General features: G+C 47.6%; 1 protein-coding gene across 1 annotated transcript; it reads right to left on the minus strand.

The window, feature by feature from the left end:
• Positions 1-659: 659 nt before the first annotated feature.
• ptenb (phosphatase and tensin homolog B) lies at positions 660-23,473 on the minus strand. The gene is made up of 9 exons (XM_041973712.1): positions 22,806-23,473; positions 11,843-11,927; positions 11,721-11,765; positions 10,244-10,287; positions 9,924-10,162; positions 9,712-9,853; positions 9,468-9,634; positions 6,668-6,925; positions 660-5,474 (listed from the first exon to the last, which is right to left on the minus strand). Exons 1-9 carry the CDS (start codon positions 22,885-22,887, stop codon positions 5,286-5,288), a joined length of 1,251 nt encoding a protein of 416 aa, XP_041829646.1. The 5' UTR covers positions 22,888-23,473; the 3' UTR covers positions 660-5,285.

Consider the following 23,473-nt stretch of genomic DNA (forward strand, 5'->3'; position numbering starts at 1 on the left):
GCTAACAGGGAGCTAACACTAATATGAAACTAACAGGGAGCTAACGCTGAGCTAACAGAACTTAAGGGCCGAATCAGTTGGTCTCTACAACTGCAAGTTTTCATTTGTTGCTTCTGCTGCTGCTCAGAAACACAAAGCTCCTCCCAGTTTGGATTTTTACATTCTGGATGATCTAGAACAGAATCTGGTAGTTTCCAGACCAGAGGTACGAGTAAAGGAGTTGCTATTGTCCTGTTCCTGCCCCTCAACAAACCTGCAGGAATTCATCCAATCAGAAGACACTTCCTCCAGGAGACAGTTAATGGTTCAGAAACCTGTTTGGAGTTGTGATGGCAGCAGAACTGGTCCCACAGAACCAGGATTAAGATTAAATGGGAGGAAATAGTCACAAGTCCTGAACTGACAGAAAGGGGACGACACCACTGGTTAGCTTGACTTGACTTCTCACCTGGTTTGTTACCTGGTTTTCCTGCAAGTCATTTTCAGACAGTTTTAACCTCACCATGGTGTAAACATCTGGTCTCTGGTCAGATTCCTCCCGTATTTACCCTCAGCAGGACGTTCCTCTGCTCTTTACAGCTGAGAACCTGTTTGTTTCCCACCCAGGTGGTTGGCAGGTGTTTTTCCCTCCAGCCCAACAAACAACAGCAACCAGCAGATGTTTATAAATAGTTTATTCAGCTTTACAGTGTCTTTATTATATTATAAAACAAGGAGAGGCAGAATAAAAGAAGGAGGGGGGTTAACATGTTGCCATGGTGATACGGGTCATACACTAACGGGGACTTTGTTCGTTTGCTGAACATGTGGAAACAAGACAAAGACCCGATGATACAGAAGTAACGAAAACTCAGTCGTATAAAACTGGACCAATCAGAGCCGACAAGTCCCCATCAGAACCAATCAGACCCAATTAGACTCATAGAACCCGTCAGATCTGATCAGAACTGATAAGACCCCGTTAAACTGATCAGACCGATCAGAACAGATCAAAATCATTCAGACCCGATCCACTGCGGTGGTTCTGTGACACGAGGCCACCAGGGCCAAGGTTAAGACCTTCTCGGCAGCATTCTAACGGACGGAGGACATGATGAAACACTGAGGGACGAATAGAAATTAACATGGCAATGTGGGCGGGGCTTTGTGAGCATGAAGACTGGCCACACCCACCAGCCGTGAAATCTTAATGGTAGAAACGAGGACACGGTCTGATGGGGTTTTAAGTAGTTTAAAGGACTGAGTTCACCAGAACAGATGATCTGGTGAAGGTGTGGCCACATGACACCCCCGCGCTGAGAGCTGATTGGTTAATCTGGTGACTGAACACTGATCGGAGGGATGAAGGACCACAGCTTCAGGAGGAAGAAACATGAGGAATAAAAACAGCTTCATGTTGGCAGGTCTGCTGATGATGTAAACACAACGAGCTGAAGCAACGGTCCAAACCGGTCCAAGGCAGTCCGAACCGGTTCAAAAAGCTTCCGTCAGGGGGGATTGGAGCGGGAAGCCTGAACAGGTTGACAACGGAGGATCTGTTCTGAGCTGCAAAGTGTTGTCTACGCCCAAAGAAAAAGACATGGCACCTGTAACAGAGACGTGGGCAGCACCACCTGGCCTCAGACACCTGAACTCGTCCAGAACCGACCCGGACAGGAAGTAGGACAGCTTCAGGTCAGCAGATGAAGAAAGACAAAACTCTGACCATGAAATGTTTTGATGTTTTCAGCTGCAGGTATCTTGTTTAAACGTCTAGTAGAAGCAACAGGTGTTGAGGCTAGGTCAACTAACGGGTCTCAGGACAGGAAGTGGTGGTCAGACCGCCACGCTGATGACGGAGCTGCAATGAGCACCATAGATGAACGACAGGCGCAGCTTCAGACGCGGCTAGTTTAGCACCTAAAGGTGAACGTGATGGACTGAAGGTTCGACAGCAGCACTATCAGCCGATCACACCGGACGCAGGTTATCAGATTACCTGGTTCAGTCAGGTGGAAGCGACATGAACCGTCACTTTTAAAATGAGAGGACTCGAGACCAATGATCTGATCACAACTCAGACTGATTGATCTCAGACGTCAGCCACGATCAAACCGGCTGAAATTAGTTGATCTGTCATCCTCAGAAGCTTTAAACTAAGAGCCGGTCCCAGTTCCTCCCCTCTGAACCAGATACGCGTTTATACGGATGGAGGGATGGAGGTCATCGAGTCCTTCAGTTTGGGTCACCATTCAGATGGTGATTCGATGACTTCTTCTCCAGAAAAAAAGGAGCACCACAACCCTGCTGAACAGTGAGTCCCAGTGGAGGAGCTGGGACTGACCTGAAAGGGTCCTCTTGGTACTGGAACCAGTTCTAGCTGAGTACACAAGAACTTCGTAACTTTTAGAACTTTACAAAACACCCAGTTTCCTATAACTGTGACCAACATGGATGTCTCTTCACTGAGCTATGAAACAGACTCATCGCGTTCGGACACGTTGCATTCTGACTTGTGGAGTTGTGTTCTAACTCGCTGAGTGGGACTCGTCGAGTCAGACTGCGCGCTTGGACACGTTGCGTTTGAACGCGAGTCTGACATGTTGAGCTGGACTCCTTACATTTGGACTTGTCAAGTCAGACTTGGGTCATGTCAGTTGAGTTGGACACGTTGCATCTGCATATGTCTTGGACTCGTGGCATTTGGTCTCGTCAAGCCGGACTCATGGTGTTTGGACTTGAGGCATTAAGACTTATGGATTTCGAACTCACCAAGTCAGACTTGTCGCATTTGAACACATCACATTTGGACACATCAAGTCGGACTTGTAGCTTTTGGACTCAACAAGTTTGGACATGTCGAGTTGAACTTGTGGCGTTCGAACTCGTGCAGTCGGACTCGTACCGTTTGGACACATTGACGTCCCTCTCACCTCAACTTGGCCCAGCTGGTTATGGACTTTCTTTGGCTTGTGTTTAACCACAGCTGTTGCTGCATCCTGTGTAATCAACTCTGATCGAGTCTTTCTTGACCTCATGACCTGATCCAGAGTCCCGATACTGATCTGGAACTGACTGGAACGATAATAAATTTAGCACCAAATGTCAGGACCGATATCAGGGATCCAGACTCCAAGTTCTCCCCACACCTGATCAGAATGGTCGATGGTCCTTGAAGTGATAAATAGAGACTCCAATCGAGTAAACAGATCATTACGGTGTGTTCAGGGAATTCCAACTGAGCAGGAGGAAGCAGCGATCTGACTGGAGTGTCTCTAAAGTTCATTCAGACAGAGGAGTCAACATGCTGTTGCTGTTAAAGCTACAGTTTGCGTGGATTTCAGTGCTCAGGCGTCTCTAGGAACAACGGTACTCGACAGACAGACCACAAGCATGTCAGAGCCGATTGGTCCTGGTTCCTTTTCCTGAAGCCTCTAAATGGAACGATGACTATTTTGTAGCTTATACTATGAAATGAATTGATGTCACAATGACTACGTCTTTACAAGAACGAGAGCCAGAGGAGACAGACTGAGCATGCCCGAGAATATTTACAAGAGCATCGGATAACTCCGAGTCGGATCCGAGTAGATCAGCAGAGGGAATGGTTATACTGTGGATAGCTTGTCTGTTGTTTAGCTTAATGATTGATACAAGTTAGAGTACAACAAAATGCTTCTTGTAGGCGAGGAAGCTGATTGGACAGACGAAGACAGGAACCGCCCCCACTGGTTGATCAGCTGATGGTAGATTGACAGAGCTACGGCAGATTGTGAAGAATGCGACTTTCAATGATTCAGTTTCAATCAAACAACGAGGTCGTCACTTATCTGTGCACTGCATCTTCTAGGGACGACACCGGTCCGGGTCTGAGCCGAGGACGGATCCGTCGGCATCAGTCCGGACGGGTCTGAGCCGAGGACGGAGCCGTCGGCATCAGTCCGGACGGGTCCAGGTCTGAGCCGAGGATGGAGCCGTCGCATCGGCCCGGTCTGGATGGGTCTGAGCCGAGGACGGATCCGTCGGCATCAGTCCGGACGGGTCCAGGTCTGAGCCGAGGATGGAGCCGTCGGCATCGGCCCGGTCTGGATGGGTCTGAGCCGAGGACGGATCCGTCGGCATCAGTCCGGACGGGTCTGAGCAGAGGACCGAGGACGGATCCGTCGGCATCAGTTTGGACGGGTCCAGGTCTGAGCCGAGGACAGAGCCGTCGGCATCAGTCCGGACGTGTTTGAGCCGAGGACGGAGCCGTCGGCATCGGCCCGGTCTGGATGGGTCTGAGCCAAGGACGGAGCCGTCGGCATCGGCCCGGATGGGTCTGAGCCGAGGACCGAGGAAGGAGCCGTCAGCATCAGTCCGGATGGGTCCAGGTCTGAGCCGAGGACGGAGCCGTCGGCATCAGTCTGGATGGGTCCAGGTCTGAGCCGAGGACAGAGCCGTCGGCATCAGTCCGGACAGGTCTGAGCCGAGGACCGAGGACGGAGCCGTCGGCATCAGTCCGGACAGGTCCAGGTCTGAGTCGAGGACGGAGCCGTCGGCATCGGCCCGGTCTGGACGGGTCCGGGTCTGAGCCGAGGAAGGACAAACCACATTCGACGTTTCTTCAGACTCTTTTAAAACAAAACCTTCTGACTTTAGTTTGTTTCCCAAATCAAAATCATTGATCCTTCACTCCGATAAACCGACTAATTCGATCAGAAGAGATGAAGGACCGGCCGCGAATTATTATCACAAGTTGATCTGAAGTCGATAAAAGAAATGTTTCAGAGAAAATGTTGGATGTGAATTTGGGCTTAAAAACAGGGGCACAGAGATGAGGCCGACACTCCGACACTGAGCCGCAAATAGGATCCGTCTGCAGGAAGGTTCCTAAAGCTGCTCAGGAAGGAAGGGTGGAAGGAAGGAAACGAGGGACTGAACCAACAAACATCTTGGGGACGTCAATAAAGAAGTCTACTCATCTTTCAGTTTGTTTATATTCAAGTTTTACTCCTTTTAAATCTGGTAAAATCCGTCCATTCATCTGTTGCCCGGCTTGGCCCCGCCCACACACATAGCCCCGCCCTCTCAATGCTGCTCACCATATCGTGATTGTCCAGGTGTGAACAGAGTAAGGGGAGGGGGGGATGGGGGGGTAATGTGATCCGAGCTCCTTGAAGCCGGAGTCTACAGATCGGTTCTGGTCCGTCAGTTAAATTCCTCCAGAATCCAGTCGGACCGGGTTCCGGGCCGGGGTTCATCGCTGCGTGTACACGCGTCTGTTCATGGATGTTAACACACGTGTACACGGTGCATGTGTGAGACTGTCAGACTTTTGTGATCTGATTGTGGTGGTCCTCTTCGAAGGGCTCGTTCTCAGGGTCCGAGTCCGTGGTGTCAGAGTAGCGGTAGTGATCCGGTTCGTTGTCGCTGACGTCCGGCGTGACCGAGGCCGACGTGCTGCTGGCATCGCAGTTTGCTCCCTCCTCCACCGTCTTGGTGAAGAACAGTTTGACCTGAAGGAGACATTCAGAGTGAGACTGTGGGGTGAATGTGATGGATATTTTTCCCTTTAGCTGATCTATGGAAGTTTTCCAGCATTTCTATCCCGTCCAGGAGGTTTACAATCCAGCCACTAAATGTAGTTTTATTCAGGGACTCTATCTGGTAAATCCACAATGATCCATGATAACAGCATTATTTATCACATTTCACCATAAAAACATCACCATCACTACTATGTTGCTATTCATTCAATCATTTTCTGTACTGCTTCGTCCAATTAAGGGTCCTCAGAGCCTAACAGGTGAGAGGCAGGTACACCTGGATAGGGTCTCACCTGTTAAATGCTGGGTTAGGCCAGTCCTTCGCAGGACCAACACAGAGGCAAACAACGGTTCACACTCACTCCTAGAGGGAATTTAGAGACCAGTTAACTTGACATCATGTCTTTGGACGGTGGAGGAAGCCGGTGCAAATTTTCTGTTCCAACCTCCCCTCGGCCGAGGCTCGAACCAACGGCCTTCAGGCTGTGAGCCGCGGTGCTAACCACCACACCACCATGCAGCCCTGTGTTGCCAAGAGACCTCTGTTTAGACCTGTAAACGATGATGAAACCACTTCCTGTCAAACTTTGTGATGTGTGACTGAGGTCATCTGGTTTGATTCCTTCAATAATCACACCGGCCTCAGAAATCCCTCCAGGAGGAACAAATCTGTTGGTTCATACATGGAAATCTGGATATTCAGGATCTTTAGGATTAATTAGTCGTGGTGTTTAATAGCATGACCTAAAGCATAAGTTAAATAAGTCGGGAGATAGTTCCTTCCTGCCTGGCGCCGTTTTCTTTTGTTTCTGGTTCTGTCTGATTCAGTTATCGTCTAATTCTGCTTCTATTAAGTTAATCATTTGTTGGGTCACTGAGAAGAAGTTTTGAACTCAGCCTGGTTTTCGGCCACGTGGAGGCGAGAAGGTAAGCGTTTGTCTGGATGCTTCAGGTTGTAAGTTAGACTGTCCCACTGCAGCAGAGAAGAACCAGCAGAGGAACCAGAAAGTAACTGGAGAACGACGCCTTTAACAGATGGTGGAAGATTTTCTATGCAGAAGCAACATGGCGGCGCGTCGTAGCAGGCGGTGTGTTTGGAGGATGCAGCTGAGAAGCTGACGTGAACTTTTCTAGAGACAGATCTGAGATGAGTGCAGCTGTACCTTGAAGTTTGGGGAGAAATTCCTGTTGGCCTTATCCTTGTTGGCCTTATCGAGGTCGTTCTTGGTCAGAGTCAGAACCAGGAAGTCTCTGTCGTTAGTTTCACTTCCTGTCATCACCGCCGCCATCGTCCCCGGGTTCTGCTGCGTCCTGTCCGTCAGGTCCCGAAGTGTCCCAGCACTGCCGTTCTCCAACTTGTCAGAGTTCTCCTCCGGGCCCGGGATGAAGAAGGTGTTCACCCAGAAGTGGAACATCTTTTCCTGCAAGGACAGATGAAAACGAGGCTGTCAGTCCGCTAATGTCTCCATCCCGACACAGAACCCCCCGTCAAGGTTCCGTTTCTAGTTTACACACCACCACGAGATCAGGACCCACAGTCTGATTCCTGAATTCAGGTTTAATTTAACGTTTCTCACATGATCAGCGTTCGGTCCGTCTGATCAGGACCGGAGCCGCGTTCGGTCCGTCTGATCAGGACAGGGGCCGCATTCGGTCCGTCTGATAAGGACCGGAGCCGTGTTCAATATGAGCAGGAAATCAAACGGGTTTGGCCCATCTGATTAGGAAACGAGCCAGGTAAGAATTCTTGAGAAACCACATTACTTTCAGTGAAAACCGAAAAGATGGCAGCCTAAGTAATCCTAGGAATGAGTAAAGTAATCCTAGGAATTAATGAAGTAGTCCTAGGAATGAGTAAAGTAATCCTAGGAATGAATAAAGTAATCCTAGGAATTAATAAAGTAGCCCTAGGAATGAGTCAAGTAATCCCAGGAATGAATAAAGTAGTCCTAGGAATGAATAAAGTAATCCTAGGAATGAATAAAGTTGTCCTAAGAATGAGTAAAGTAATCCTAGGAATGAATAAAGTAGTCCTAGGAATGAATAAAGTTGTCCTAATAATGAATAAAGTAATCCTAGGAATGAATAAAGTAATCCTAGGAATGAATAAAGTAGTCCTAGGAATGAATAACGTAATCCTAGGAATGAGTAAAGTAATCCTAGGAATGACTGAAGTAGTCCTAGGAATGAATAAAGTAATCCTAGGAATGGATTACATAGTCCTAGGAATGAGTAAAGTTGTCCTAGCAATGAATAAAGTTGTCCTAGGAATTAATAAAGTAGTCCTAGGAATGAGTGAAGTAGACCTAGGAATGAATAAAGTAGTCCTAGGAATGAATAAAGTACTCCCAGGAATGAATAAAGAAATCCTAGGAATGAGTAAAGTAATCCTAGGAATTAATAAAGCAGTCCTAGGAATGAATAAAGTAATCCTAGGAATGGATTACATAGTTCTAGGAATGAGTAAAGTAATCCTAGGAATGAATAAAGTTGTCCTAGGAATGAATAAAGTAGTCCTAGGAATGAATAAAGTTGTCCTAGGAATTAATAAAGTAGTCCTAGGAATGAGTGAAGTAGTCCTAGGAATGAATAAAGTAGTCCTAGGAATGAATAAAGTAGTCCTAGGAATGGATTACATCGTCCTAGGAATGAATAAAGTAGTCCTAGGAATGAATAAAGTAGTCCTAGGAATGAGTGAAGTAGTCCTAGGAATGAGTGAAGTAGTCCTGGGAATGAATAACGTAGTCCTAGGAATGAGTAAAGTAATTCTAGGAATGAATAATGTAGTCCTAGGAATGAGTAAAGTAGTCCTAGGAATGACTGAAGTAGTCCTAGGAATGAATAAAGTAGTCCTAGAAATGAGTAAAGTAATTCTAGGAATGAATAACGTAGTCCTAGGAATGAGTAAAGTAGTCCTAGAAATGAGTAAAGTAATTCTAGGAATGAATAACGTAGTCCTAGGAATGAGTAAAGTAGTCCTAGGAATGAGTAAAGTAATCCTAGGAATGAGCAAAGTAATCCTAGGAATGAATAAAGTAGTCCTAGGAATGAATAAAGTAATCCTAGAAATGAGTGAAGTAGTCCTAGGAATGAATAAAGTAGTCCTAGGAATGAGTAATGTAATCCTAGGAATGAGTAAAGTAATCCTAGGAATGAATAAAGTAGTCCTAGGAATGAATAAAGTAATCCTAGAAATGAATGTAGTCGTCCTAGGAATGAATAAAGTAGTCCTAAGAATGAATAAAGTAATCCTAGGAATGGATTACATAGTCCTAGGAATCAGTGAAGTTGTCCTAGGAATGAGTAAAATAGTCCTAGGAATGACTAAAGTAGTCCTAGGAATGAATAAAGTAGTCATAGAAATGAGTGAAGTAGTCCTAGGAATGAATAAATTAGAACTAGGAATGAGTAAAGTAGAACTAGGAATGAGTAAAGTAGTCCTAGGAATGAGTAAAGTAATCCTTAGAATAAGTAAGAAGCTTGTCTGAGCTGATTAAGAGTAAAACTTGTGTGAAAAGTGTGAAATGCCGTGTTGCTTTTACTCCGGATGTAATGGGACACACTTTCCCAGCATTTCCCAGAAGTCTTGGGGATTAATTAAGATGTTTTCTACATTCTGCCTCACTTTGGCAGCAATCAGGTCTGGGCGTGGCTACAGAAATTTAACTCTGATGTGATAAAGAGGGTTTGGATTTCTTTTTATTTTTTCTTGGATAATAAAAACCTTCATTTAAAAAGTGCATTCTGTTTACTCGTGTCGTTTTTCACTAATATTTAAATTAGTTTGATGATCTGAAACATTTCTGACAAACATGCACAAAAATAAGAAATCAGAAAGGGGGCAGATAGTTTTTCGCACATCTGTACATGATTCTTCTTATGATGCTTTTTACTTTGGGAACCTTTAACTTCGGATCACGATATTTTCCTGCTGAGGTTCCAAGTTTTCTTCACCCTCCTCACCTTCTTCATCATCTTGTTCTGCTTGTGGAAAAACTCCACCTTGATGTCGCCGCAGACAGGAAGAGGCTGCAGGAACTCGAACAGCATCAGCTTGTCCTCCCGCCTGGTGTGGGTGGGGTTAGACGTGTGGATCTTCACCTTCAGCTGGTACACCACAAACTGGGGGTCTGCAGGGAGAAACAGGAAGACCATGTCACAGCGAGGCGGCTGTGGGAACGCGGAACGGTGGTGGGGTCGGACTTACTGCAGGTTCCTCCGGTGAACATGGGGATGGTCTCGAACATCATCTTGTGGAAGAGCAGGGCCACGGGTTTGTACTGCAGCCGGTTCCTCAGCAAGTAGTTGTAGTAGACCACGTAGCGCCGCTGGCTGGGGATGGTCACACCCTGGAGCAACAATCACCGTTACCAACCAATCACCACGCCGTTCTCTGGCTCCACTTGCAGCTGCCCTCACCTTCTTGTCACGGGTGCGGACCTCTCCATAGAAGTCCAGGGCCTCCTGAGGCTCCTGGAACTTCCCTCGGTGCAGCAGGTAGGCGCAGATCATCACGCCGGTCCGCCCCTTTCCTGCCTTGCAGTGGATGGCCGCCACGTGCTGTTCATCCTCGCTCAGCCACTGGTCCAGGTCCTCACAGAACGGCTTGATCAGCTCCAGCTGGGGCGGGTTGTGGTCCTCGAACGGGTACTGGGCCACTGTAAGAGATAGAGAGGTGGCCCGTTAGCGCCTGACAGCAAAGCTCCTCCTCCACGCCAGAGAAGAAGAAGGAGTCTCACCTCGACAGTTGAACTTTGATGTGTCATAATTTCGCTCCGCACACCTGTGGAGAGACGGATCGTTGTCAGAGAACATGACTGAGGACGTCCAAAATCTGAGAAAACATCTCGAACATCTTTGGGAACATCTGTGGCAGAGGTTCCCAAATTTTTCTCAGGCCTAATGTCAAGCCCCACCTACTCTCCCCTCCCCCACCATTCAACAACCACTCCCATGTTCTCCCCAACCCCTACAATGAAACGTAGAGGGAAATGTGCCGCAAAGTAATATTATTAGCAGTGAAATATTCGGTATTTTTGATCTAATGGCTGCTACTCACTACTTCCGCTTTAGTAAAACTGTTGATGACAGTTGAGTAGTTTGTTGCTGAGGTTATCAACAGGCTTTTCTTAGTGTAAGTCCCGAGGTGGAGTTGGAACTTGTTTGGTTTCACAGTGTCAGACGCTCATAATTTGAGACATACGACACACTGTGGTCTCGTTTCATTACCCACCAGAGACTATTACCTGACCGTTAGGAGGTCAAGGCCAGGGCAAGATATCTCGTCAAACTTTGTTTGTTGTTGTTAAAATGTCAGTTGTTAAACTGGTAATTTCACTAATTTATCCATGTTTTGCGAGCAGTATAAAAAGTATGTTTTATCGACCCCAGCTTCCGGATTGTGACCCCGGTTGGTGGCGGTTACGCGTCGCTCTAAAGTTGTTTCCAACAACCCAACACGCCCTAAACACTTTCTTTAAAAGCTAGCCCAATTATTACAGTTGTCCTCGTTATCACTCTTCTTCTACTTTTTTGTTCCCTTGCTGTTCCTCTTCTTCTACGGTCTCTTTCTGCCCTGGTTGCACGTCAGCGATTCTGCTCAGCACTGCCCCCCGTGGTTTCCGGTGGTATTGCTCTGTCTTTGTGTCAAGCGACAGATAGCGAAGCTCCCTGAAAACAGACTAAATTACGCGTGTAACCAAAACAAAAGGCGGACGAATCTGTCACTCTGCTCATGTGTCTGCTGCGTTGAGCATAAATGGTGCATCAGGTGCATCTATAGCAGGGGTAGCCAACGTCGGTCCTCGAGGGCACCAATCCGGCAGGTTTTCCAGATTTCCCTGCTCTAGCACACCTGACTTAAACTAACAAGTCAGTGTGGAGATCCTTATAGGCTGTTGGATCCATTTAATTGGAGTCAGGTGTGCTAGAGCAGGGAAATCTGGAAAACCTGCTGGATTGGTGCCCTCGAGGACCGACGTTGGCTACCCCTGATCTATAGGAACAAATGAGACGTATATGGGAACACCTATGGGAACATCTAAGGGCCCATCTGGAACACCTGTGGCAACATCTGGAACATCTATAGGAGCATGTGTCCACCTGCAGGTCAAACTGACAGAACTTCTCCACCTGAAGCACCTGGATCTGTCAGAAAACCAACAAACTGAAGTCAGAACATTTCAGAACAACAAAAAGGAGATAACCAGAACTTACAGATTGTAGATTTTGTAGTGATTCTTGTGCTTTGAGTCTAAAAACCTGAAACAAACAAACAGGTTAGCTAACATATGACCTCTGAACATTATCAGCTATGTCAGAGAGGAGCAGGGTCTCACCGAACCACGTCGTCAATGTTGTTCCTGTAAACTCCCTCCAGGCGCTCGGCGGGGAAACCCATTGCAATAATATTAGGATATATGTCTGAGTGATGTGTTAAGGAAAAGCCAGCAGCACCTGAACGCCGCGCGGCGCATACAGCAGGACCGGTGTAACTGATGCTGGTGAAAAGTGTGATGTCACTTGTGGCAGCTTCTCTTCCATGGTTCAGCGAGAAGCTCCAGAAATCTAGAAACACAATTACAAACTGACCAATCACAAGAGAGTAGTTCCGTGTTACTGCGCTGCAAGCAGCCCCCTTTCAAACCCCAACACCCCTCCTGCCCCGGACCATACTCTGGGTCCCAGGGCGGCAACCAGACACCAGAGTATGCACCAACCCACCCAGTGGCAGTACACCTGGGCAGGCCCAGACTCTCTGGCTCCGACCGACCCCTCCACGCCCAAGAGGGGGGTCCACCCCCAGGCACCAGAACCCAGAACTCCCACCCAGTCCGTTTTGTTTTTCCAGTTCACAAGGATAGTTTTCTTTGTGATGCATAATGCTGTGCATATCATGTGTGCAGAGTTAATTACCATATTAATGTCACCCAAATCACCTAGTAGACACACTGCGGGGATTGTAGGAATATTACAGTTATATTTAAACCATGTTGACATGTCCACACATACCTGAAGCCAGAACCTGCGGACAGGTGTGCAGGACCACAAGGCATGGAGATAGTTGTCAGGTGTGTTTTCATTGCAGTGTGAGCAGATGTTTGATTGTGACAGACCATCCTGAACATCCTTTGTCCTGTATAATGAGTTCTATGCAGAATTTTGACTTGTAATTGATTGAGATTGAGATCTTGATTATTTCACACGATTGTCAGACCAGCAACTATGTTCTGCTCGGTGTGATCTGGAAAAATGAGTCTGGAGACATTTCGTTTTCACGTTGAATTCCGCATCAGCAAAATGTAGTGTGATATTTATATACGGCTCTATGGCCACAGGTCTGTAGTGGTGGTGAAACATCGAACTGTAGCCATGTCCTTCACACCACACTCACCATCCAGGGCAGGAGAGACACTCCACTAACATGGAGACCAGATGGCCGTGATGCTGTTTGTCCAAAGTGGTGATGAGGTTCTTAAATCCGGGTTGTTCACTGTGTTTACTGAGAAAAACGTTCTGTTTGTTTCTATCGTTTGTCTCTGTGTGTCTCTGGGAGCTGCTGGATTATTTAGTAAATATGTAACATTTTTCTATTTTCTTATGTCGCGTCGCCCCCGTGTGCACGTCTGTGTAAATGAGCGCAACGTTTCACATGCACGAATGTTGACTTGTCGCTTGGCTGGAGGAGGACAGCGATTTCCGCCTCATCGCGCAAGTTCCATAGAAAATGATAGAGAAGAAGATGCACCGTCGCTTCCGTGTGTCCAGCCCTTAACTGGCGAGGCGTTTGCAACTCGAATTGAATAAAACCAAAGCGGCCGGACTGTGGGGGGAGTCTGCAGCTGTGGGAGGAGTCTGCAGCTGTGGTAGCAGTCTGCAGCAGTGGGAGGAGTCTGCGGCTGTGGGAGGAGTCTGCGGCTGTGGGTGCAGTCTGCAGCAGTGGGAGGAGTCTGCAGCAGTGGGAGGAGTCTGCAGCTGTGGGAGGAGTCTGCAGCTGTGGGAGGAGTCTGCACCAGTGGGAGCAGTCTGCAGCTGTGGGAGGAGTCTGCACCAGTGGGAGCAGTCTGCAGCTGTGGGAGGAGTCTGCACCAGTGGGAGCAGTCTGCAGCTGTGGGAGGAGTCTGCACCAGTGGGAGCAGTCTGCAGCTGTGGGAGGAGTCTGCAGCTGTGGGAGCAGTCTGCAGCAGTGGGAGGAGTCTGCAGCAGAGCGCTGCATGGCGCTCGATTTGTAACTGAAAACAGCACAAGAGGAAACTGAGAAGGAGCAAAAATCATTGGACCATCTAGTTTTTATGATAATAACAGCTTTGGTACGATCTTCTAAGATTAGGAGTTTCTTCCAAGCTGTGTTACAGCCGAGTTTCTCCGCAAACACAAGTTCTTGGTGGGCATAAGGAGTCCCGGGTCTATGTGGATTACCATCCCTGTGTTGAGGAGGCAGAGCAAAGAGAGGAGGCAGAAGCAAGGCTGCAGGACCGGGGCAGACTCCCCATAAAACAAAGACCTAACTTCCAAAGCCTCCTCATTAAAGCACTCCACAATCTGCCCCCCCATCTATATCTGATCTCCTGCACATTGCTACTCCTGTCTGTTGGCTCCTCCTCCTCTCTCCAGCTTCTTGTCCCGCCCACCCGCCTCGTCACCATGGGGAGCCGAGCATTCAGCTGCTTTGCTCCCCACCTCTGGAACTCTCTTCCCCCTGTAACCTGTACCATAGACTCTCTTCCACGCTTCAAATCACAACTCAAAACACATTTGTTCAGACAGTCCTACGTCGTCTAGTCACACACTCACCAACTTAATGTCTAGTGATCTATTTTGTTTCACTCTTTCATCCCAAACTCGGTTATAGAGCTAGCAGGCTAAACAGCGCAGCAGCCCCGGTAAGAGCAGGGGAGGAGGCTTTGTGTTTACATCAGTAACTGGTGTACCAATACAGGGACTGTAGACTCACTGCTCTGACCTGGAGTACGTGGCAGTTAAATGCTGCACTGTTCCCTTTTGAGGGAATTAACTGTGGTCAAGAGTAGGCCAGTCACGATAACAAATTTAGCTGTGCGATATATTTTCTCAGAAATTATCGCGATAAACGATAATATTGCGCAAAGAGATAATGTTGTTATTTTTAAAGACCATTTTCAACTAATATAATGACAATGCCATAATATTTGTAAGTACACCCTTCAAAGATCAATAAGCTTTAATTTCAAAAGAACATTTTGGAACTGGAAGAAATTTCAAATGACAAAACAAATCAACAAATAGAACGGACAATGAATGAAAACCAAACACAAAAAGTATGATGGTCTCACGGTGTTCACTGACAGTGTTTTATGGAGGGCCCAACCAATTTACGGGCTAGCTGATTAAATCAGCCGCTATTAACTCTTTTCAAAATGGCCGATATCGGCTGTCGTTTTGCCGATTAAATGCTGATTTATTCTTAATTTCTCATAAAACAGGAAATGCTGTTAAGTGTTGGAGTCGTGCAGAATGATGTCCTTGCTGCGTTTGTCCACTAGATGGAGCTCTGACTCCATTTATGCCCACAGCCGTCCCGTCTTTTCAGCAGAGTTAGCTAGTAGCTACAGCCAGGTTACATTACAGCAGTGGGCTGAGCAGAGCTTGCCGACAGGTAAGTTTATAATAACGTTGTGAAATTAATGACTCGGCATGTCTCCAGCTTCAGTTGAACTCCGAGTGTAAAGACGAGGGTCGCGTGCTTCGTTGTGTCGGTCAGACTTTTATTTACACTGCATTGCTAAAGTTGTGCTAAATTAGCTTAAGGTGCTCCCCGTCTACATTAACAACAACCAGGCATAGCATTAGCTCAGAAGCCAGTAACGCCACCATTGCAGGAGGGCTTCGGGATTAATAAAGTACATCTTATCTTATCTTAACTGCAGAAATAAAATATCTGAGCGTCCAGAACGAGCGTCCATCACTCCGTCACCTGCAGGTTGAGGCGTATTTTAGGAGGAGAGATGTGGATGCAGAGGGGAGGAGCTTTATTCACTGCAGCACCCAAAACTTTATTAATATTACAATCTGTCTTCACCACCGTCATGATGTCACATCTCCTTTAGTTTACTAGCATGACCGGCTGTAACAGCGACTGTGTTACAGTCGGTGCCAGACCATGGTGACCATCATATATAACATACAACTATCAAAGATGACGTCTGTTTGACATTTGAGAAAAACATCTGGCTTTTATTTTGCCTTGTATATGATATATGCCATGATATACTTCATGGTAAAGACAATATTGGAGTAATGTCATTTAACATTAAAGGCCATCAGAAGGCTGCATAATGACTTCACTCATGCTGGTTATATAAGGCACACACCATGGCCTAAATCTACAGAATGAATCCGTACAGCTGACAGCATTTACCTGTTTACTACTTTTTAAACAAGTTTTTCTACCTGTACTTCAACCTGCTTCTAAGTGGCATCAGCAAGAAGTACAAAACAAGATGTGTTTAATTAATTCATCGTTCATGTATAAAGTCATAAGCTGGCTTTTTAAGGTTTCATCATTTCCAGTTATTTAGAGCTTTGTTGCATGTTTTTAGAGATTCTTCTGTTGGAAAGTTAAACGTGCTAAAGGACAAAATGTTGAGAAACAGGAAAATGTTCTGCCTAAAGGTCTGAATGTTTCCAGGTTGTGGTGATGGACTTTGTTCTGTCTGATCATTCCTGGGGTTTCTTTGAGATGCTGTTACTGTCAACAAAATGCCCAAACAGAGGTTATCAGGAACCAGTACTTTGGTGAAAATCCCACTGTTTCTACCAGCTTTCACCCCCTCCCCCGGCCTTCAGCTGATGAGCTTGTGGATCATTTCAGTGGTAAAATTACAGCATTATTGATGTCGTTGCTCCCACCAAGGTGGAAGTGATCGCTGCCAAAAAGAGAGCTCCATGGAAAAATGCCACGCTGGTAAGAGCTGGAAAACCAGAATGTGGAAAAGCTGAACGCAGGTGGTGGAAAACAAAGCTGCAGGTTCACTATGAGATCTGTAAAGAGAGACTGAGGATTTCTAACCAGGAGCTGAGAAATTCAGACCATCTTTCTTTCTGACATCATTGCTAAGAACAGCAACAAAGCTCGAGCCTTGTTCGTTACGGTTAACAGGCTAACTGATCCTCCTGGTCAGTAACCCAGAACTTCTATCCAACCGGGCCTGAAATGACTTTGCTTCTTTCTTTACTGACTACATCCAGGAAACCAGGCAGTCAGTCAGACGTCTTCCCTCAGACCCTAAAAACAGCCGTCATCCAGCCGCTACTGAAAAAGACAGACCTGGACTCGTCCCTCATGAGCAGCTACAGGCTGATACCAAACCTCCTGTTTCTTCCAGCAGCTACACAACTGCCTGACACTAAATAAATGTTCTAATGTCGACCAGTCAGGTTTTCAGCCACACCACAGCACTGAGATGCTCTAGTTCAGGTCTTTAATGACATCCGTCTGAGCACAGATAGCGGGAACGTTTCAGTCCTGGTACTGCTGGATCTCAGTGCTGCATTTGACTCGGTCGACCAGAACATCTCACTAGACCGGCTGGAAAACTGGGTCGGACTTTCTGGCTCTGCAGTTAACTGGTTTGAGTCTAGTGGTAACCTGTGGAGTTCCCCGAGGCTCCATCCTGGAGCCACTGCTGTTCAACATCTACATGCTGCCACTCGCTCACATTATGGAAACAACTAAACATGTTACCACAGTTATGCTGATGACACACACATCTACATAACCATCTCACCAGGAGACTACAGTCCGATCCAGACTCTGATCACCTGCATGGATCAGATTAAAGATCAGATGTTCCAGAACTTCCTTCAGTTACATAATGACTAAAAGTAAATAATAGTTTTTGGAGCCAAAGAAGAAAAATTAAAAGTCAGTTCTCAGCTTCAAACAGCAAAGTTCAAAACTACCAACCAAGCCAGAAACCTGGGAGTAGTCTTGGACTCAGACCTGGGAGTAGTCCTGGACTCAGACCTGGGAACAGTCCTGCGGAGCAGTCCTGGACTCAAACCTGGGAGCAGTCCTGGACTCAGACATGGGAACAGTCCTGGATTCAGACCTGGGAGCAGTCCTGGACTCAAACCTGGGAGCAGTCCTGGACTCAGACATGGGAACAGTCCTGGATTCAGACCTGGGAGCAGTCCTGGACTCAAACCTGGGAGCAGTCCTGGACTCAGACATGGGAACAGTCCTGGACTCAGACCTGGGAGCAGTCCTGGACTCAAACCTGGGAGCAGTCCTGGACTCAGACATGGGAACAGTCCTGGATTCAGACCTGGGAACAGTCCTGGACTCAGACCTGGCAATAGTCCTGAACTCAGACTTGGGAGCAGTCCTGGACTCAAACCTGGGAGCAGTCCTGGACTCAAACCTGGGAGTAGTCCTGGATTCAGTCCTGGGAACAGACCTGGATTCAGACCTGGGAACAGTCCTGGCTCAGACCTGGGAACAGTTCTGGGAGCAGTCCTGAACTCAGACCTGGCAATAGTCCTGAACTCAGACCTGGGAGCAGTCCTGGACTCAAACCTGGGAGAAGTCCTGGACTCAGATCTGGGAACAGTCCTGGACTCAGACATGGGAACAGTCCTGGATTCAGACCTGGGAACAGTCCTGGATTCAGACCTGGGAACAGTCCTGGACTCAGACCTGGGAGCAGTCCTGGACTCAGATCTGGGAGCAGTCCTGGACTCAGACCTGGGAACAGTCCTGGACTCAGATCTGGAAGCAGTCCTGGACTCAGACCTGGGAACAGTCCTGGACTCAGACCTAGATTTTAGCAGTAATATTACTTATATGTACTAGTCCAGTCCTATGACAAGGAAAGTAGATCCGAGAACTCCAGTCCTCCTAGAACTCCAGTCCTCAGATCTTTACACTGGCTTCCTGCTGCTAGTTTACAAAGACCTGAATGGTTAAGGACCAGAACCCATTAAAGATCTTCTGGTTCCTATGAAGCAACCAGATCTCTCAGGTCATCAGGGTCAGGTCTACTTTCTGTTCCCAGAGTAAGAACTAAACGTGGAGAGGCAGCGTTCAGCTTTATTCTCCTCACATGTGGAACAAACTCCCAGAAACCTGCAGGTCTGCTGACTCAGCAGTTTTACATCAGGGTTAAAACTTTTCTATTTGCTGCCTTTTATCACAACAGCTGTTAATTCCCCACACTGGAACTTTATTTCTGGACTTTTTAATCTATTTTTAAATCTATTTTATTCCTGTTTTTATTTAATTTCTTTTAAAGTTTGTTTTAACGCAGGTGTTACTGCTTCCTGCTTCCGCTGTGATGCTTTTAATGTTTTATGTAAATCACTCTGAATCGTCTTCTACATGAAATAGAAATAAATTTGCCTGTAATTCATATTGTTGTTTTTCAAGCATTAAGGAACCAAAAAGTTAAGTGAAGTTAATTTTTCATATTATATATTTTTTAAATTAATCGGCCGATTAAAATGTAGAAATCTTTTCTACCAAATATCAGAATCGGCATCGACCGGTCCCGAGTTTTCTAGTACATAAATACTGCGCTGGCACTGTGACGGGGGACAGACGCGTCCAGGTCTACCCCTAAACGGAAACCCTGGATGAATCATGAGGTCCAGCAGCTGCTGGAGGAAAAAACTCCACCTTCCAGTCTGGCTACGGGGCTCTCCACAGCACGGCCTGAGAGGCAACCGGAAGGCCAAGCTGGACTACCAGAGGAGGACTGAGGACCATCTGGACAGGCAGGCAGGTCTGGCAGAGTCCAGCAACTCACCAAATGCAGGACTAACCTCGGTGCTGCTGAAGATGACACTTGATTGGCAGAGGAGCTGAACCTCTTCTCTGCCCGCTTTGAGGTGAAGCCACCGGATGTTGCCGTACACCACCCTGAGGCCCACCGCAGCACCACCTTCACGGTGGAGGAGAGTGAGGTGGATGCTGTGGGCTGTCAACCGGAGGAAGCTGCCGGACCCAACGGCGTCTCTGGATGTGTACTGAAGGGCTGCACGAACCAGCTCGCTGGAGTCTTTACCAGAAACTTCAACCAGTCCACAATCCCTCCCTGCCTGAAATGCTCCACCTTAGTCCCCCCACCAACCAAAAAACAGTCTGCTTCCAGGGACCGGATCCAGGAGGGACGCTACGTGGGGCTGCTGTTAGCGGACTACAGCTCTGCGTTTAACACCCTCCTTCCCCACAGACTGGTGGATCTGGTCTCCCACATGCTACCTGCATGTGGATCAGGAGGTCGAAGTCAGAGGGTTGTGGGCCCACACATCCAGTTCTCAGCACCGGCCCCCCACAGGGCTGCATGCTGAGCCCCTGCTCTACACCCACCACAGTAACACCAGGTTATACCGCGGTGGTGGGGCTCGTCTCGGGGGTGAGACCGCCTACAGGGACCAGGTGGAGCGCTGGTCCCTGGTGCTCAACACCTCCTAAACCAAGGAGCTCATTATTGACTTCCGGAGGAAAAGAGAGGATATAAAGCCACATCGGTGGGGACTGTGTGGAGAGGCTGGCGGACTTCCGCTTCCTGGGGGTCCACACTGAGGAGGACCTGGCCTGGAGCGGGAACCCTCTGAGCTGCTGGAAAAGGCCCAGCTGACGGGGTTAAAGAAGAACAACCTGTCTCATCCAACTCTATTCCAGCATCATTCCAGCATCATTCCAACATCATTCCAGCATCATTCCAGCATCATTCCAGCATCATTCCAGCATCATTCCAGCATCATTCCTGCATCATTCCAACATCATTCCAGCATCATTCCAGCATCATTCCTGCATCATTCCAGCATCATTCCTGCATCATTCCTGCATCATTCCAACATCATTCCAGCATCATTCCAACATCATTCCAGCATCATTCCTGCATCATTCCAGCATCATTCCAGCATCATTCCTGCATCATTCCAGCATCATTCCTGCATCATTCCAGCATCATTCCAACATCATTCCAGCATCATTCCAGCATCATTCCTGCATCATTCCAGCATCATTCCAGCATCATTCCTGCATCATTCCAGCATCATTCCTGCATCATTCCAACATCATTCCAGCATCATTCCAACATCATTCCAGCATCATTCCTGCATCATTCCAGCATCATTCCAGCATCATTCCTGCATCATTCCAGCATCATTCCAGCATCATTCCAACATCATTCCAGCATCATTCCAGCATCATTCCAGCATCATTCCTGCATCATTCCAACATCATTCCAGCATCATTCCAACATCATTCCAGCATCATTCCAGCATCATTCCTGCATCATTCCAGCATCATTCCTGCATCATTCCTGCATCATTCCAACATCATTCCAGCATCATTCCAACATCATTCCAGCATCATTCCTGCATCATTCCTGCATCATTCCAACATCATTCCAGCATCATTCCTGCATCATTCCAGCATCATTCCTGCATCATTCCAGCATCATTCCTGCATCATTCCAGCATCATTCCTGCATCATTCCAGCATCATTCCAGCATCATTCCAACATCATTCCAGCATCATTCCTGCATCATTCCTGCATCATTCCAACATCATTCCAACATCATTCCTGCATCATTCCTGCATCATTCCAACATCATTCCAGCATCATTCCTGCATCATTCCAGCATCATTCCTGCATCATTCCAACATCATTCCAGCATCATTCCTGCATCATTCCTGCATCATTCCAACATCATTCCAGCATCATTCCAGCATCATTCCAACATCATTCCAGCATCATTCCAGCATCATTCCAACATCATTCCATCATTATTTTAGCATCATTCCCAACTGAATCCAGCTGATGTTGATTTAAAATTTATGTATTTTGGTCCAGAAGAAAAGATCTGAACCACCACAGCAGGTCTGATCCAGCTCAGTGATGGTTGGGAAAGTCCGACTGGCTCCACAGAGACCCACAGAGATCTTCACCAGATTTCGTTATGTCCAGTTAGTCCAGCTCTGGAACTCAGGTCCAGATCCCAGCAAAAGTCCCAAAGGGACCTTTTCTGGGAAGCAGAAACTGAAGTCACTGAGATTTCACCAATCAGATCAGCTCTCTGAAGACCAACTCAGAGTCTGAAACAGCCTCGGAAAACAGCACTTCAGACAGGAGAAGTTCTCACCTGTCCGTCTCACCTGGTTCTAGATGTTCTCACCTGTCCGTCTCACCTGGTTCTAGATGTTCTCACCTGGTTCTAGATGTTCTCACCTGTCCGTCTCACCTGGTTCTAGATGTTCTCACCTGTCCGTCTCACCTGGTTCTAGATGTTCTCACCTGTTCGTCTCACCTGGTTCTAGTTGTTCTCACCTGTCCGTCTCACCTGGTTCTAGTTGTTCTCACCTGTCCGTCTCACCTGGTTCTAGATGTTCTCACCTGTTCGTCTCACCTGGTTCTAGTTGTTCTCACCTGTCCGTCTCACCTGGTTCTAGACAGAACACTGTCGTCACGGTGACAACAAAAACAAGTTAAATATGTTATAAATGACGCGTCACATGACCGACCTCCACCATCACCTGAACGCGTCACATGACCGACCTCCACCATCACCTGAACGCGTCACATGACCGACCTCCACCATCACCTGAACGCGTCACATGACCGACCTCCACCATCACCTGAACGCGTCACATGACCGACCTCCACCATCACCTGACTTGAACCCACCTGAGAGGTCTGGGATGGGCTGGAACAAACAGACGATGATGATGAAGGTGGCGGAGGTGTCAAATGGACACATGCATAAGGTGGAAGCTAAGATATGATTTTGGTTGGTTTGTTCATCACGTGACTCCAACTGTCTTCTTTTACCGGCTGAAAAAAACAAAAACAAATTCCTGTTCATGAGCAGGTGAGTCCAAACTTTGTGTTAGAGAGGTCAGCCCACGTGATTTGGTGTAAAACGGATCAAAACAGCTGATTGAACATCTGGATGCGACTACTGGCTGGGTAATAAAACTAAACTCTAAGCAGCGCTTACGGATCCCCATCAGCAGACCCCGGAACGAGCTCTGCAGGAAGAACGAGCAATTTAAGAGGAACCAAGCCGGGACGTCCGGTTACCTGCGAACCGCGCCACGGAAACAGCTTCAAAATAAGCACCTTTTAAAGGCGAAAAGCAGCTTCATAAACACAAACATTTTCAACTTCTCCACAACCTCTCTTCCAGAAACGCACGCGCCCCGCGCTGCATCCAGATCCCGGTTCTTCTACCTGAGCATCAGCCTCTTTAAATCACAGCATTTCTTGTGCAGCTCTGCCCGTTAACGGCTAACGGAAAACTGTTAAAGGATACAAGTTAGGTCCAGGTCGAAGCCGTCCTCCTGGAACCGCCTTTTATTCCTGCTCACGATCTCCTTGATTAAATTGGCGGCCATTGTCGGGCTCCCCGAACCCCGGTGAGGTCCGTTAAATGTTCACGAAGCACCGAGAGGCTGTCTACCGGAGCCTCCGTTATCAGGCAGCCGGGGAGAGAAGCTAACTGGGACAGCTAGCTCAGAGCTAGCTGAGCCTCCGATCTGCACCAGTTTACAAAAAAAAATAAAAATAAAAATAAAACACAAACATCCTTGTGATGAGCAGTAAGTACGAGGGATGGGGGTGTAATCGATCCAACAGGGAAGAAATAATCCCGCTTTCCTTCCCCACGGCGCCTCCCTCTGAGCTCCGCTGGGGCCGAATGCTAGCCGGCCTCCGCCTGCTAGTTAACAGGCAGCGCGGCCGTCTGTGCCGTGGTTTAGGTCAGAACAAGGGGGCGTCGGGGCCTCCTCCCTGCTGCCGCTGCGGGCCCGGGCTTCCAGGTCCATCGCCCGAAGATAAAACCGCATCATCCGCAGCCTGAGTCGCAGTGCAGAGCCAGAACTCCAGACGTCGGACGGACTCCGTATGGATGCGGATACGCGGAGAGAAAATCTCTCCGAACGGACAGAAGCGAGACCACCGCACGCGTCAAGGCAGCGCATG

This window comes from Melanotaenia boesemani, chromosome 21, assembly GCF_017639745.1.
Source record: "Melanotaenia boesemani isolate fMelBoe1 chromosome 21, fMelBoe1.pri, whole genome shotgun sequence".
Taxonomy (NCBI): Eukaryota; Metazoa; Chordata; class Actinopteri; order Atheriniformes; family Melanotaeniidae; genus Melanotaenia; species Melanotaenia boesemani.